The sequence below is a fragment of the Bos mutus genome, chromosome 15 (assembly GCF_027580195.1).
Source record: "Bos mutus isolate GX-2022 chromosome 15, NWIPB_WYAK_1.1, whole genome shotgun sequence".
Lineage (NCBI taxonomy): Eukaryota > Metazoa > Chordata > Mammalia > Artiodactyla > Bovidae > Bos > Bos mutus.
In genome coordinates, this window is record NC_091631.1 from 54823445 (window position 1) to 54841954 (window position 18510).

General features: G+C 40.3%; 1 protein-coding gene across 1 annotated transcript; it reads left to right on the forward strand.

Annotated features, from left to right (window-relative positions):
- The first annotated feature begins 2091 nt into the window (after positions 1-2091).
- Positions 2092-12908, forward strand: LOC102280475 (NXPE family member 1). The gene is given in 3 exon segments (XM_014477040.2): positions 2092-2555; positions 2557-2813; positions 12847-12908. Coding segments are annotated over 3 exon segments (783 nt in total).
- Positions 12909-18510: the final 5602 nt, after the last annotated feature.

The following is an 18510-nucleotide window of genomic DNA, read 5'->3' on the forward strand; positions in this document are numbered from 1 at the left end:
CTCATACACTTGTTTGTTTCATTTTGTTTTAGTGTTCAGAACTTTTAAGGTGGCAAACATGTTTGTCTTATTCCTGACCTTGAAAGGAACTTGGGCTCTATTAATCTTTATTTTTAATTATATCTCATTTTCTTGTCTCTTGTCCCTTTTGGTTTACTCTATTGCTTTGTACAAACCACAAGGGCTTGATTGATTGATGCTGGGGTGCAGTGCACCTATTTTTTTTGTTTGTTTAAGCTTTATGTGTGTTCCAAAGTACAAGAGGGTTGACAACCCCCAGTCTATAACCATTGTTCTCATACTTATCGGACTTGATTGCAAGTGAGGCTTTTGAAAACAAAAACAAGCTCCTGGGCAAGGCATCTGGTAATTATGATTCAGTTTGTCTGGGCTGCAGCTTGAGAATCCATGTTTTTTGAAAAGTTTGCAGGCACCTCTGACCATCAACAGGATTTAGAAATCACTGAATTTGAGTACCTATAAAAACATGGTCTAGTGTGAAAAGGATAAAAAGGAACCTCTAAGCTTCTAATGATTTCTCAGTAAGAAGTTGACAGATGTTTAGATGGCTTGGGGAAAAATCTATAGATGGTAAGTCATCCCAGAAGAGGAAATCATATTAGTAAAAACCAAGAGCTGAAGGAAAGGAAGGTCACTTCCTGAAAAATACAAACAGTTACTCATGAAAATGTAAAATGCAGAAAAGGAATGTCAGGAACAAGAGAGTTAAAACAGAGGCCATAGAATAAAGCCATATTAAGACTGAACTTTACCTCAAGAGTAATGAGAAGCCATTGAAAGGGTTTCAGCAGGGAAGGACATGAGTAGAATCTTGCTTGCTAGAGAAGGACTGATTTAGTAACAATGGAGAAAATTAATTGGAGAGAAAGCAAGATGGAAGCCCTGACCCTTGGGATGACTACTACAATTCAGGCAATAAATGTTGGTAACTTGAACTATAACACAATTACAGGTAGGTAAAATCACTGCAGGTGGTGATCGCAGCCATGAAATTAAAAGACGCTTACTCCCTGGAAGGAAAATTATAACCAACCTAGATAGCATATTCAAAAGCAGAGACATTGCTTTGCTGACAAAGGTCGGTCTAGTCAAGGCTATGGTTTTTCCAGTGATCATGTATGGATGTGAGAGTTGGACTGTGAAGAAAGCTGAGCGCTGAAGAATTGATGCTTTTGAACCATGGTGTTGGAGAAGACTCTTGAGAGTCCCTTGGACTGCAAGGAGATCCAACCAGTCCATCCTAAAGGAGATCAGTCCTGGGTGTTCATTGGAAGGACTGATGCTAAAGCTGAAACTCCAATACTTTGGCCACCTCATGCAAAGAGTTGACTCACTGGAAAAGACCCTGATGCTGGGAGGGACTGGGGGCAGGAGGAGAAGGGGATGAGAGAGGATGAGATGGCTGGATGGCATTGCTGGCTTGATGGATGTGAGTTTGAGTAAACTCCAGGAGTTGGTGATGGACAGAGAGGCCTGGTGTGCTGCGATTCATGGTGTCGCAAAGAGTCAGACATGACTGAGCAACTGAACTGAACTGAACTGAACTGAAAAGATATATATATAAGTAGAACTAACAGATAGTAATGATGACTGGTGATAAGATGTCTAAGAAGAGGAAGAGCAAATGCAGTATAATCAATTCATTACTCATAAGTGTTCTCTGAGCTCTGTATTTTGGATTTAATATATTTATCTAAAACTGTTGAGGCATTCTCTAAAACAATGAGGTTAAAGATAAATGTTTATGTCTTATTTAAAATTGCCAGAGTTTAAAACTGATGATAATATGTATATAAATATTCAAATACATAATAAGTAAAAATGATTTGGATGGGTTCATTTCAGAGTATGTCACATTCCTTGCCATTTCAGTTTTGGTCCACTCTAACTTAGCCATTTCCCTCCACCACTGGAGTGAAAGTGTGAGTTGCTTAGTCATGTCCAACTCTTTGCAACCCCATGGACTTCAGCCACCATGCTCCTTTGTCCATGGAATTCTCCAGGCAAGAATAATGGAGTTGGTTTCCATGCCCTTCTTCAGGGGATCTTCCTGACCCAGGGATCGAACCCATGTCTCCTGCATTGCAGACAGATTCTTTACCATCTGAACCACCAGGGAAGCCCTGGAACAGCTCCACAAATTCCCCAGACCCTAAAATACCACCAAGCCTGTTAAAGTCATGAACAGAGACTGAGCTGAGGATAAAGAGGATCATGGAGAAACTAGACCAGCTGGTCCCACCCAGACCCTTCACCAACGTGAGCTCCACCACCAGCACCATACACAGCAGAGCCACCCTCCTCAGCCCTCGAGACACATACTACAGGGGGGACCGGCTGGACGTCCTGCTGGAGATGAGGGACCATCTGGGATGAAGGAAAGAATATAGTGGGGATTTCCTCAGGGCCAGGATGTCCTCCCCAGGCCTGGAGGCAGGTGCTTCAGGAAAGGTGAGGGACTTCACCTACCTTGTGAGCTTCATTCTGTTCTGGGAGGGCCAGGTGTCCCTGTCTCTCCTGCTCATCCACTCCAGTGGTCTTGGCTCTCTGGAGGGCCAGGAACCAAGACTGTGACAGGGTTATTTTCAAAGGCAGGGCTGTTAATAGCCCCACCCATACCTTCCTTGAATGTGGCCTAACTCTAAGCCCAAGTGCTGAACTGTGACACTTGAGAGAAGCCTTCTACTGTCTGAGGCCTTAACATGTACCCTGTGAGGTCCTGACTAGTATGACCACCAGTAATTGAGAAATTTCTTTTCTTACTGTCAAGGAAGAAAACCCATTTTTCACAGGTAAGTATACCTTTAGATACCTGAGAGGTGACAACAGGCACCGCTACATACACTTCAGTTCAGTCACTCAGTAGTATCCGACTCTTTGTGACACCAGGGATGGCAGCACACCAGGATTCCCTGTCCATCACCAACTCCCGGAGCTTGCTCAAACTCACGTCTGAGTCGATGATGCCATCCAACCATCTCATCCTCTGTTGTCCCCTTCTCCTCCTGCCTTCAGTCTTTCCAGCATCAGGGCCTTTTCCAATGAGTCAGTTCTTCACATCAGGTGGCCAAAGTGTTGGAATTTCAGCTTCAGCATCAGTCCTTCCAATGAATATTCATGACTGATTTCCTTTAGGATGGACTGGTTAGATCTCCTTGCAGTCCAAGGGACTCTCAAGAGTCTTCTCCAGCACCACAGTTCATAAGTATCAATTCTTTAGCACTCAGTTTTCATTATAGTCCAACCCTCACATCCATACATGACTACTAGAAAAACCATAGCTTTGACTAGATGACCTCTGTTGGTAAAGTAATGTGTCTGCTTTTTAACATGCTGTCTAGGTTGGTCATAGCTTTTCTTCCAAAGAACAAACTACATTGCCCACCTCAATTAATAATGGGCATGACCCTCTCAGATGCCTCTGCTACTCAAGGTCTGGCTAGGTATGTGGTGTCTTCCTGAGCCCCCTACTCATGACTCCCCCCACCAAGGTTGGCATTCTCACTCAGATGTTCAATAAAAAAAGGACTTCCCAAGGTGGAATTGTGTATTATATATGTCCTTTTCCATCATGCCCTATGGTAATCTCAGATCTAGTCATCTCTTTTACTGTAGACCTAGGTTTTACAAAATATGTTTAGTGGAGAAGTATTCTGCTATGTGTTAATAGATTTTATACTGGACAAGTTCTCCTTGATAAGTGTATGACATCTATGCTTCATCTCATATCATTTTCTGTAGACTACCTCTTAAGTATCTCGCATTTACCCATTTCTCTCCATGCCTAGTGTTCTTACCTGTGTTCAGGTCATCATTAGCTCATCTAGATTACTTGCCATAGCTTCCTTTCTGCCTCTCTTACCGTCTCTAATCCACTGTTCACACTGTAGCTTGAGTCATGTTTCCAAAAATTCAACTTCTTCCTACGATATGTGTGCTCACTCAGTCAAAGCCAACTCCTTTTTGACCCCATGGGCTGTAGCCCACCAGGCTCCACTCCCCATGGGATTCTCTAGTCAAGAATAATGGTGTGAGTTGCTGGTTCTTTCTCTAGGGGATCTTCCCAACCCAGGGATCAAACCTGCATCTCCTGAGTCTCCTGCATTGGCAGATGGATTCTTTACCACTGGGGCCACCTGCAAAACCCATCTCAAATTGATCTCAAGATCAGGTATTGTCAGCTATTCTCAGGTCTCTGGTTGGAGGAGTCCTTCATATTCCCGAGTTGTGATCTAGCAATTCTCGGAAACCACAAGTTGAGCAGGCCTCAGCTTACACTGGGGTGTAAGCATGTTTCTCATATCAATCACAGCAACGTCAATGCCAAAGCTCTCTCCCCTTGCTCACAAACAGATGTTCACTTCCTGGTCTGCCAGCTTTACACTAAGCAGCAAAATACTTCCTGAGCCACTTTGGAATTTGCAAAGTGTAACTTATATGCCACCACAAACCCCAGAACCTGGGGGCCAATCCCTGAGACCACCTATCAGTTTCAGACTCTTTTGCTGTTTTGCTACTTTACTGTTAAGTCTTGAGGGCTCAATCCATTTCCCTTTCCCTTTCCACTCTTTTTTTCCCTTAGGGATCCATTTTTTCCCCATGGATTCGCTTTCTCTAAGCTTGGCCACAGAGTGGAATGCTAGGTTCCCAGCAGCAGCCCCTTTCTAAGCAGTTTTATTTTTTTAATTTTAATTTTTAAATTTTGTTGGTGTATAGTTGATTTACAATGTTGTGTTAATTTCAAATGTACAGCAAAGTGAATCATATATATATATATATACTCTTTTTAAGATTCTTTTCACATATAGGTCATTACAGAGTATTGAGTAGAATCATAGCAGTTTTCAAAGTCAAGCTTCGAGTTCTTTTCCCTTAAGTTTCCAAAAAAATATGTCAAGAGGAAGTAAAGTGTGGATAGCAAACATGGAGAAAAAACATGCATTCCAGATCTTACACAGTTATCCAAATGTTGGCTCCTGATCCATAGTCCTTGATTCTCTTCTGAAACAAGTAAAAGCACAGTTGGGTTTCTGCTCTTTCCCTTTGATCTCTGATGGTACACCTCACCAGATCTCCTCCTGTCCACTAACTGTCCTTATGCCTGAGTCCCAGGAAGGATGAAAATGTGCTGATCCCTTCCTTTCTCTAGAATGAACCTGATGAGACATCCATAGCACCAAATCAGGTACCACTTATATCTGCTGTACTCCTGGGTCCCCATTCAACCATGTTCCCTTTCTGCCTGCTACCACTTACCTACACAGGATTGGAACAAACAGTGAATCAAAGGGAAGATAAGAGCTTTGAAGCAGGAAGAGTCAGGACACCTTTCATCAACCGGAGGAAAGAAATGCAATATATATTTATTCATGCATCAGACTGAGCAGGGTTTCCCAGGTGGCATTAGTGGTAAAGAACCTGCTTGTCAATGAAGGAGACATAAGAGACGTGGGGTTGGGAAGATGCCCTGGAGAAGGCATGGCAACCCACTCCAGTATTCTTGCCTGGAGAATCCCATGGACAGAGGAGCCTGGCAGGCTCCAGACCATAAGGTTGCAATGAGTAGGACACGACTGAAGCGACTTAGCATGCACACAGACTAAGCAGGACTTGCTGCCAGCTCTTTGAGAGGTATTAGGGACACAGCAGTGGATCAAGCAAATGCATTACCTTCCTTGAGGAAGCTTACAATCCTCAGAAAGCAAGTTTCTAGAAGAAAATGAAAGGTAAACATAAATAACATATATAGAGAACCCTGTGATAAGAGGCCTTCATGCCATGTTGAGGAGCCTGAACTCCTTCGTGAGGGGAATTTTAAATAAAGGACTTTAAAATAAAGGATTTTAAGCAGTAATGAAGTTGCATTTGCAGTTCAAAAGGATACTCTGGCGGTTGTGTTGAAGAATTTAGATGGAATAAAACAGAGACAATCTGGCTAGTGGCTTATAGTAATCTAAGAAAAATATTATATGAACTTGAATAAGTGATGCAAAAGTAGCAAAAGAGCAGAGAACTTGCAGGTTAGATAAATACTTTGAATCTAAAATTCCAGACACCACGAATCCATCCATGTGACAGAACAGCAGAGCTGCCCTAAACTCAAGGCTCTCTCAGAAAGGTATTTTCCCTAAAGCATATACAGTGGATACACACACACACACACACACACAATCCCAATTCATACACACACCAAAAAAAAATGCCCAATAGATGCAAAATTTACAATGATAATACTTTTCAGTTCTAGAAAATTTTAAATTATCCTTCACTCACAAGCAAGCAGCTTCCATTACCTATATTGTGTGAACAGTCATTGGTTGTCCTGTGAAGGTCCAGTGTGGAGCTGAAATGATGATACAGCTTAACCACATTGATCCCTCCTGATGTGACAGTAAGTTTGCTTTGTCCTGTGGTAGGTGGTGTGTAGCATGTGTCTTCTAAGAGACATTCTGATGCAGAGCAAACTTCATCAGCATCAACCCTAGCAATCAGGATTTTCCGAGGGCACAATTCCTAGCAGGGGGTCTCTGAGGTCAATCACCTTGAATTTTAAAGAGAAAAATCAATTCAAGGAAATTATTTCAAGCTCCTTTGATAACAGATTTCATCTCAATTTTTTCCAAAGGGGAAAGGATTCATATCCTATCTCCAGATTTAAACCCAGGAGTGTATCTCCTAGAGTCAATGATTCTATATGGGGAACATTCTGGGCAAATCTTTGATGGATACCCACAGCTTTAGAGTAGGAACATTTTGATTTAGTTAGCCTAATTCTCTGTAGGCATAACTTCCTAACCTTTAGTGGATGCACTTAAAAGTTTTATATGGTGTTTTCCATTTCATTAAATGTGTTTTAGTGGCAAACACAAAGCCACGTTACTTAGGAAAGAACAATGTTTATACTTAGCTTTAATAGAACTTTCTTTAAAGCCTATGAGTTTACCAATAACAATCATTTTGAGATTTACTTCAACTGATTTATTGCCTAATATTTATTCATTTATTCAGCAAATGTTTATTGAGATTCTAACAGATATGAGGCATTAAGGGCAAATGGAGAAAAATAAATGTTCAGCACGGTTGCAATTTGAAAGACATTTAACCTACCAATTCTATGAAGGAAGTAAAAATGCAGAAGGGCTTATGATAAGGTGGTATTTGACTTAGCCCCTAAGGATATCTGTAGACAGGGAATGGAGTGAAAGAGAAAACTCATAAAGATCATGAATAAGGTTGCCAGGTTTAGCAAACAATAGTACAAAGTATCAGTTCAATTTCGGTAATTTCTAATTGCCTATGCATATTACATGAGATAAAGGGAAAATATTGCATGGGAACTACTGATACTAAAAAATTATTGCTCATTAGAAATCATTCAAATTTAATTTAGTATTCTGTATTTTTATCTGATAACTCTAATCAGGAACAAAATTATCATGAACTTTGTTCACCGGTCCAAAGGAGTGAGAGCAATTGGTGGAATGCAGGGAAGAATGAGGCTAAGAAGAGGAAGAAACTAAATTATGGAGGCTCTCGAGTATGAAACTGAGGATTTTAGTGTTTATTCAGTAAGTTTTTGAAAGCTACAAAAGCCAATTAAAGGAAGAGAGTGATGCAATCCACTTTGTGCTCTAAAGAGCAAATTCACAATTTAACAAGATGTGCATGACCTATAGAAAGACAATTTAAAAAGTTACATGTGATATAAAATAAAATTTATATAAACAGAAGAAAAAATACTATTGTTTCTGGGTGGGATGACTTAATATTGAAAAAAGGTCAACTATCTCTTTAATATTTTCTTATTGTTGCTGAAACAGAGTGGCTTGAACAACAAGTGGATCATCTTGCAGTTCTGTGGCTCAGTAGTTCAACCTCTGTCTTAATGAGCTAAAACCAACGTGTGGCAGGGGCCAAATTCCTTTCTGAAGGCTCTGGAGGAGCATCTGTTTCTTTGCCTTTTCAGGCTTCTAGAACTGCCCACATTCGTCAAAGCCCCCTTCCTCCTGTTTTCAAAGCTGCAATGATGGGTCAAGTCATCACACCGCATCTTTCTGAACCATTCCTCTGCCTCCCTCTTCCACTTTTGAGAACTAAGGTGATTTAGATTGGTCCCACCCAGATAATCCAGGATATCTCCCATCTCAATATCCATTCCCTTAATCATGTCTGGAAAGCCCCCTTGTCATGGAAGGTAACAGATTCACAGGCCCCAGGGATTATAAAGAAACCTTTGGGGAATCATTAGTTTGCTTTCTGCGATCTCTAAACTAATCAATAGATACAGTGGAATCTTAATAACATTATTAACATACTGTTTAAAATACTCAAGCCTAGGACTTCCCTGGCGGTCCAGTGGTTAGGACTCTGAGCTTCTGGTGCAGGGGGCATTGGTTCAATCTCTGCTTGGGGAGCTAAGACCCCACAGGGTATGTAGTGCAACCAAAATTGTTTTTTTTTTTTTAATTTTTAAATAAAAATTAAAATTAGGACTTCCCTGGTGGCTCAGATGGTAAAGAATCTGCCTGCAATGCAGGAAACCCAGTTTCAATCCCTAGGTGGGGAAGATCCCCTGGAGAAGGGAATGGCAACCCACTCCAGTATTCTTGCCTGGAGAATCCCACGGACAGAGAAACCTGGCGGGCTACAGTCCATGGGGTCGCAAAATATCAGACACGACTGAGCAACTAACACTTTCACTATTCTAAAATGATCAAGTAAAATAAACATGTAAGACCAATCATAAGAGATTTATTTTACATTTGAAAGGGTCCTGCAGAGCACTTCCTCTGACACCTAGCAAAATGAATATCCTGACACATTACTATTATACAAGATATAGTTTATAATAATAATAAACTCAAAGACTGTATCCTCACCAAAGGATAGCAGTGCATTATTAGGATGGGGGTAGCGATGTTAAGTTTCCAGGGTCAGAATATTCAACTATCCAGGATGTGATGCTGTCAAACATCACAGAAGCCCAACCCTGTCACATGGAAATTCCAACATAATTATAGGATTATGAAAACTCTCTTTAACAGACCAAAATGACCAGGACTTAACAATCCTCCAGGTCATCATGGAAGAGCTATTCCAGAAATAATAAAATTAAGAGCAACACACTAGCCCCTCTTTAAAAAAAAGAACAGCTGAACAAGCATATAGAAGGAATCGGAATCCCTGACACCATGTAACATCATATTAGCCCTGGCTTGCTCACCCTATGACTGTTATGTGAGAGATAAATACATTTGCATTTTTTGGTCATCATTATTTTCTTCCTACCTAATACAGAATGTGATATTAGTACAGAAGTGCTAATGTAACCAGACCAAAATACAATGCATTAGTCTAATGGTAGGAGAGTGATATAGCGAGTGGCAAGGAAGCTTGACAGGTGAGGAATTTGATGATTAAATTTACCTCAAAGCAAAAATCATGGTGCCTGCTACCTGATACACCTTGGAAGGAAGACCTCGTGCCAAGAGAGTTGTGATTCTAGTGGAACTCATTGAAAAAAATCTCAGAATATTAAGCTTGTACTGGCTGCTGCATGTCACTTTTAGCAAAATCTTATTTAAAAACATGAATTCAAGTTAGATTTTAAACTTCTTCAAGTTTTTAAAATGTAGATGTGCTATTTTTAAGCTATTTTTTAAATTTAAAAAAATTCCTATAAAAATGCTCATAGAAAAAATAAAATTATTGCTTCATTAATAAAACAAGGGTAAGTGATTTGATACAAGGACACCAACTGTCAGACGAGTGATACTCAGGTTAGAAACCAAGGTCTATGTCAGCACAGCATCAGCAAAGATGCCAAAGAAATGACAGAACCTCAGGACTCAGCTAATAACCAGATTTGGGAGAAAATGACCAGGAAGGAGTCAAGATGACTCAGAATCTCTTAAAAGAAAGACAGAGGAGAAGGGTCTAAAACAAATCGAATGATCAAAGGATAGTACTCAAAAGGGAGGAATTAGGAAGTAGGAGTCAGCAGAAGAGAGAAGTCTGGATATTTAACTTATCCCAGTGGAATCACCTACCGCCAGTTTGTCTGTTACCACAGAGTGAAAAGGTAAAAGAGAAATGTTAAGCTGGAATGAAGACTCCCGTCCCTGGTGGTTATACTTTAGAAGGAAGTGGATTACATTTCACAACCAGATTCAGTTAATACAATTAACATAAATGACTGCTTGAAAGGAAAACTCATTTACCTCCTGGGAGATTATACTGGGGCAATAACTGCACTACTTAACTCCAAGTTGTAAAAAAGCATGTAATTATTTTATATTCTTATAGAAATTTAGGCTGATTTTAAAATATCTTTAATGAGGTCTCTACTCTCTCCTTTTGACTGTTTTCTTTTCAACTTCACTTTTAGATTTGAGGCTTTTAATTTAAAATATATTGTATTCCCTCTTTCATGAGAAATGCTGTTCTTATTTATAAATTTCAATGAAAACTCTACATTTTGATTGATACTTCACACATACAAACAGGTACTCTACCCCAGACCCTAGGGAAGATCCAGTAAGAAATAATCTTGATGGTTGAACCTTTAAAATGATAGGATAGACTTTTTAGAATATGAAATGCAAGAAGGCACAATGGTTGTCTGAGGAGCTTACAAATAGCTGAGAAAAAAAAAAGAAGTGAAAGGCAACAGAAAAAAGGAAATACAAACCCATCTGAATGCAGAGTTCCAAAGAATAGCAAGGAGAGATAAGAAAGCCTTCCTCAGTGATCAATGCAAAGAAATAGAGGAAAACAACAGAATGGGAAAGAATAGAGATCTCTTCAAGAAAATCAGAGATACCAAAGGAACATTTCATGCAAAGATGGGCTCAATAAAGGACAGAAATGGCATGGACCTATCAGAAGCAGAAGATATTAAGAAGAGGTGGCAAGAATACACAGAAGAACTATACAAAAAACATCTTTCATGACCCAGATAACCATGATGGTGTGATCACTCACCTAAAGCCAGACATCCTGGAATGTGAAGTCAACTGGGCCTTAGGAAGCATCACTACAAACAAAGCTAGTGGAGGTGATGGAATGCCATTTGAGCTATTTCAAATCCTAAAAGATAATGCTGTGAAAATGCTGCAGTCAATATGCCAGCAAATCTGCAAAACCCAGCAGTGATCACAGGACTGGAAAAGATCAGTTTTCATTCCAATCCTAAAGAAAGGCAATGCCAAAGAATGTACAAACTGCCGCACAATTGCACTCATCTCACACAGTAGCAAAGTCATGCTCAAAATTCTCCAAGCCAGGCTTCAACAGTACATGAACTGTGAACTTCCAGATGTTCAAGCTGGATTTAGAAAAGGCAGAGGAACCAGAGATCATATTGCCAACATCCGTTGGATCATCGAAAAAACAAGATAATTACAAAATAACATCTATTTCTGCTTCATTGACTACGGTAAATGCTTCAACTGTGTGGATTAAAACAAACTGGAAAATTCTTAAAGAGATGGGAATACCAGCCCATCTAACCTGCCTCCTGAGAAATCTGAATGCAGAACAAAAAGCAACAGTTAGAACCAGACATGGAAAAATGGACTGGTTCAAAATTGGTAAAGGAGTACGTCAAGGCTGTATATTGTCACCCTGCTTATTTAACTTATATGCAGAGTGCATCATGCTAAATGCCAGACTGGATGAAGCTCAAGCTGGAATCAAGATTGCCAGGAGAAATATCAATAATCTCAGATATGTAGATGACACCACCCTGGGCAGGAAGTGAAGAGGAACTAAAGAGCCTCTTGATGAAAGTGAAAGAGAAGAGTGAAAAAGCTGCCTTAAAACTTGACATTCAGAAAACTAAGATCATGGCATCTGGTCCCATCACTTCATGGGAAATAGATGGGCAAACAATGGAAACAGTGACAGATTTTATTTTCTTGGGCTCCAAAATCACTGCAGATGGTGACTGCAGCCATGAAAGTAAAAGACACTTGCTCCTTGGAAGAAAAGCTATGACTAACCTAGACAGCATATTAAAAACTAGAGATACTACTTTGCCGACAAAGGTCCACCTACTCAAAGCTATGGTTTTTCCAGTAGCTGTGTATGGACGTGAGAGGTGGACCAAAGAAAAAGTTGAGCACTGAAGAATTGATGCTTTTGAGCTGAGATGTTGGAGAAGACTCTTGAGATTTCCTTGGACTGCAAGGAGATCAAACTAGTCAATCGTGAAGGTAATCAGTCCTCAATATTCATTGATGCTGAAGCTGAAGCTCTAATACTTTGGCCACCTGATGCAAAGAATTGACTCATTGGAAAAGACCCTGATGCTGGGCAAGATTGAAGGTAGGAGAAGGGGATGACAGAGATGGTTGGATGGCGTCACTGACTCAATGGACATGAGTTTGAGCAAGCTCTGGGAGCTGGTGATGGACAGGGAAGCCTGGCGTGCTGCAGTGCATGGAGTCACAAAGAGTCAGACATGACCGAGTGACTGAACTGAACTGATTCTTTTTAGAAATATTCATCATTTCCTTCCAGTTAAAGGGGTTATTTATTATTTATTTATTTATTTATTTAACTGTACCAGGTCTTAGTTTCAGCATGTGGGATCTAGTTCTTTGACCAGGGATCAAACCCGGGCACCCTGCATTGGGAACATGTAGTCTTAGCCACTGGACCACCAGGGAAGTCCCAAGGTTTATTTATTTTTTATCAGCACTAAAATTTTTTATCTTCATGGAACTAAAGTTTTTAAGAAACAATTCCTTCTGGATGCAGAAAGACTAGGCATTAGTGGGGAAAATTCAGGTCCTCTTTTATGATTTTCCTACTCTCTGATAGATGTAGATTATATCCCCCAGACAACTGACCAAATGTCAGCCATCATCATCACACTTGGCTAGCATTTCAGACCCTTCCCCTTTGACATTTTCATTCTCGGGTCATCAGGGTCAGAAAAGCTACAGAATGACTACTCCTAAGAGGCTCAGTCACTAAAATAACTCTTTAAGAAAGAGAACATCAGGGAGATGCACGTTGACACAGAGAGGTGGAGACTTCTAGGGTGACATTCAACATCTTACCATGAAGGACATTTTTAAGTCTCAGTGTAGGTATCATTGATACCTGAGCCATGATCTTTGCATATGGCACCCAGAGTAACCACACACATGACCATGTGATTGAAAAGCAAATTAGCATATGTTCAAACTCTATTTGCTAAAGCAGTTTACAAAATCCCTACAGACCAGTCTCTACAAATCATCCTAGTTGTATCGTCAACAAAGTTTTACTTATTTTAGGGACTAAGAAAATCAAATTTAAAAGATTCCATCTGGGCAGGCAGGACACTTAAGAACAAAGACAACCAATATAAGATACAAAAGCGAGAGAATCAGATGTGAAGACTGATTACACTGTGTCCAGAGCTTGTCTGCGTGTGAATGCTTTTACTGTTTAGCTAAGTTTGGTTTGGGACTTCCCTGGTGGTCCAGAGGCTAAAACTTCATGTTCCCAATGAAGGGAGGTGGGTTTGATCCCTGTTCGGGGAACTAGATCCCACATGCTACAGCAAAAGAGTTTGCATGCTGTAACAAAACTAGAAGATCCCACATGCTGCAACTAAGACCTGGGGCAGCCAAACAAATTAAAAAATTAGTTTTTTTTTTTTTTTTTAAATAAGCCCTTTGAATCACGACTTCTATTACTTGTGGCTGAAAGCATCCTATTTGATATTTCAGTAGAGCAAAAGAGAATAAACGTGATCATAATGATGGTCTAAAACAGGAATCATCGAAACTGTTTGAAAGTTAGATGGGCTGGAAGACAAATGTTTTAGGCTTTGCTGGCCATTTGCCTCCGTCAGAGTTGCTCAGTGCTCCCATGGTAGCCTGAAAACGGCCAAGACAACACATGAATGAAAGATCTGGCTGTGTTCCAATAAAACCTCATTTATGGACGTGGAATTTTGAATTTCATATAGTTTCACTCTTCTTTGGACTTTTTTGGCCAATGATTAAAAAGTGCAAAGTCCACTTTTAGCTGATGGGCCCTACAAAAAGAGGGGTGAACTATATTTGACCTCTAGGCCACAGTTTGCCAACACCTAGTTTAAAACAAAAATCTTGATAGACTTGAACACAACATCTTTGGAGGAGAAAAGAAACAAACTTGGGAGAGAAGAGAGCTCCCATAACTTGAGAAAGTTTATCTATCGGAAGACTGTAACAAATATCATTTAATGAATGAAATATAATAAACTTCTTACTAATATCAGGAAGAAAACCTGAATGCCTGTCACTGCTTCTGTTCAATGGTGTAGTGGCAGTTTGCGTCAGAAAGAACAGAAGTAACTGTTCTGGTTATTTTTTCTGTTTCTTTCACTTTAAGAAACATTCTCTGTTTTAAAAATTTCTCATTTAAGAAATGTTCTCCTTATTTAAAAAAAAAAGAGCTAAACATAAAAATTTGGAAGATGACATAACAAGCTCCACATACAACAACCAGTAGTTTCCCTCATAGTAGCATTAGGTGATTAGACAAGACATTGACAACAGCATGATTTGATGGAATGGAAAGTTCCCTCATGAAGTTTCTTGCAATACATTTTCCCCTACAGACTCTCATCCAACGACTCCCAAAGAACAAAATGGAATATTTCATTGAAGAAAATGTCTATCTTTAAAGAAGAGCCTGCTAGCTGCAACTTTCAAGGAAGATTGAAAAAAGTAAACCTTGATTTAAAAAAAGGAATGCTTTTTACTGCGTATAAAGGTGACTTGTTTTTGTGAATGTGTTTTAGTGTCTGTATTTTTTAAGATCTCACAAGTGTATTTTCAAATTAAAAATGTGATTATTGGCTCTTTGGCTACCTAGGTATGTTCAGGCTTTTACACTTTTCAGCATAAAATGTAGATCCAGGGCCCCACTGTTGTAGGGCTGAATGTGCAAAGCTACTCCCACGGTCCCTGTACTCTGGGAAGATTGTGGCAAGCTGGCTGCTATTGGGCAGCACAGTCATTCTCGCCACTGTCCTGGTAGCAAAGCCTCAATCATATTGATTGCAGTGCTTCCTAAGAGAAGGGATGTCGATGAGAAGATATACACCAAATAGCTAAGAGCAATATTTAACCCAAAGGTTTACAACTGGAGTGCAGGAACACGTGGGTTCCATCACTGCATACTAGCAGAGCCCATCTGGCTTCACAGGAGGTCTAAGGTTTTCAGATACCTACACACCCTGTGAACAGGCACACCTATACACCTCACTCCCAGTATTCTTAAGGGTCACTCCCTAACCCAGCTTCCCTCATACAAGCAACAGATGGTTAGACAAGACAATGACAAGATAGATTTGACAGAATGGAACGTCCACATCACCACTCATGAAATATCCTTGTCATTCTTTTTCCACAGTCTGGTCCTTCTCCTGGCACTTGCATGGTTACGATAAAGAAGAGGATGAACAGAGACAAAGCTGCAGTAGAGCCGCCAGGGGTGCAGCTGGGACCTTGGCCAGGGCATGGCATTCAGAGGCCCCTAAGGGCCTGCATGCTGCTCTGGTTCCAGCGTCTCTCCTGCCCCAGATGTCTTCTCCCCCATTTCCCACTCCCCAACCCCTGGTTTATGTGTTCTCCACCCTCCACAGAGATGCCAGCCATGACCCCAGTGCCTCCTAGGAACCCATCCCTAGTTTATCAAACAGGACCAGGCGCATAGCAGCATCCAAACCACACCTGCCAAATGAATGGTGCACATCCCTATATACGCAGACGTGACATAGAACAGGAGCTAACTCGTCGTGTACACAGAAAAGGGACGTAACACATTTTAAAAACTAATCAACGCAGCAACATGGATGGCTTAGACAACATTATGCTTAGTGAAGTAAGTCAGAGGAAGACAAATACTGTATGATATCACTTACATGTGGAATCTAAAAAATAATACAAATGAATATACATGTAAAACAGAAAGAGACTCACAGATACAGAAAACAAACTTGCGGTTACCAAAAGGGAGAAGGAAGGTGGGGAGGGACAAATTGAGAGTATAGGACTAACAGATACAAACTACTATATATAAAGCTGATACGCAATAGGGAATTATACGCAGTGTCTTATCTTGTAACAACCTATAGTGGAATATAATATGCAAAAATACTGAATCAATACACTGTACACTTAAAACTAACACAATATTGTAAATCATCTATACCTCAATTAAGACTAAAGCTACAGATCAATCCCACATTAAAAAATATAAAATAAAATTATAGCAAGAATACAAAAAAAAATTAAAAATACAATCAATAAGAAACCTTCTATAAGCCCAGAAGAGGAAGAAACAAGATAAAACAAAGATCCATGATCATCTGTGAAGAAGAGTGAGTGTGTGTATGTGTGTGTGCTCAGTCATGTCCAGCTTTTTGCAACCCCATGGGCTGTAGCTTGGCTCCCCTGTCCAGGGAATTTTGCAGGCAAGAATACTAGAGTGGGTTGCCATTTCCTATTCCACGGGATCTTCCCAACACAGGGATCAAAGCTGCCTGTGTTGCCTCTCTTGCATTGGCAGGCAGATTCTTTACCACTAGCACCCCCTGGGAAGCCTGAAGAAGGGGGTGAGGGTCAAAATTCTGTGTTCACAATGAGAATAATTGTTGACACTTCTTTACACCTGTTTTCTGGGTGAGGGAGGAGGGACATGGAGCTGACATTATAATGTAGAATGTATAAACAAGAAACAATCGAAGGAGGAGGAAGCCTGGGTCTCCAAAACATTACATGCGGCCACTAGCCACCTTGTTTTTGCTTTCCTTCGTTTTTGTTTATGCTCATGACACATACTGAGAACCTCAAAGATCCCCACGGAGAAGATATTAAAGTGATTATAAAGAAGAAGAAGGCTCTGTTCTGAGAGTCATTCATGAAACAACACTTGTTCACTCAACAACTATTATATGGTGACCTCAGGATGGGAACACAATGTTAAACGAGAGAGAATACCAATCAGTATCAAACTACTGCAACACTCTGTGATACCTGCCACAAAAGGATGCCAACCCCCCAGCATTGAGTCCAAAGAAAACTTCTGAAGGAAGTGATATCTGAAACAAGACAGAGAAAAATGAGTAGGATTCAAGGGCACAGCAGAGGATGTACAAAGGGAGCAACCTAGAGGTAAAGCCTTCTGGAAGGCACAGCGTGTACAAAAGGGCTCATTTTCCGCATGAGGAAATGGCACCCCACTCCAGTACTCTTGCCTGGAAAATCCCATGGATGGAGAAGCCTGGTAGGGTACAGTCCATGGGGTCAAGAAAAGTCGGACATGACTGAACAACTTCATTTCACTTCACTTTAGCAAGCAGACCCTCCCTAGTCTGCTCTCTCGTTTTCAAATAAGATGATTCATAAAATACTGCTAGCACCTATGCTAGGGCTAAATGCATGGATTGTTTTTATAACTGCAAGTGTTCCACAATTATTTTTAAATTTCAGTTCTCCACTTATTCAATAAAACCTCTCTCAGAATTCAATCTATCCCAGATCAGACTAAGAACATAGCATTAAATTACCTGGTGATGTATTGAGGGTGGGAAAGTATTCGCCAGTATTCTCACCTGGAAAATCCCATGGGCAATGGAGCCAGATGGGCTACAGTCTATGGGGTCTCAAAGAGTCAGACACACACACACATACTCTGCCTAGTACAAGACAGATACTAAAGTGTGTGTTGAACAAATGGATAAATTGCTCAATATATTTTAAAGAAATATTATAGTTTCTGAAGTGCTCAAAAGGTTTGCTTTTTCTTTTAATTAAGTCTCTTCTCCTTGGGAACCACCTCAGTCTTGGAGGATGAGGGTAACCATGGAAAGGAAAATTCCCCTTCCATTCCATAATGCATTCCATTCCATTCTCTTATAGATTCGAAATAGACTCCAGAGCTCCCCGAGTTGCCCCATAAGACAGGTTCTGAGTCCTGCTCAGCCTCTGTACCATCCCCAAGGGTTGTAGTCACATAAACTAACAACCCAGCCCCAATACACACACACATACACACATAAACCCTCCCCACCCAGACACCTGGAAGTGGGGCTACAGAATGGTCAGATAACAAGCTTGAGAGTCAGACTGGCTGGACTTGAATCTTGACTCTGGCAGTTACTCATTCTATGGCGATAGGAAAATTATTTAATATTGATTAAGTAAAATTAGTAATATTGATATTACTTTATACACTTCATTTCTTAATCTATGGAATAAATAAAAATAGGACCTACCTCATAAAGTTGATTGGTTCCCCGTATTCACAAAATAATTATGCATCTGGTTAAGTCTTCATCTTCCCCAAATCCTTCCATTGCCCAGAAACAACTTAGATCTCACATTCAAACCAATTCAAACTTCAAGCCTTCTGGCAATTTTTTCTAAGTACCAGGAAATTTCATGTCTAATATATTTTGACAACCCACTTTAAAAGTCACACCTCGAACCCTGTTACCAC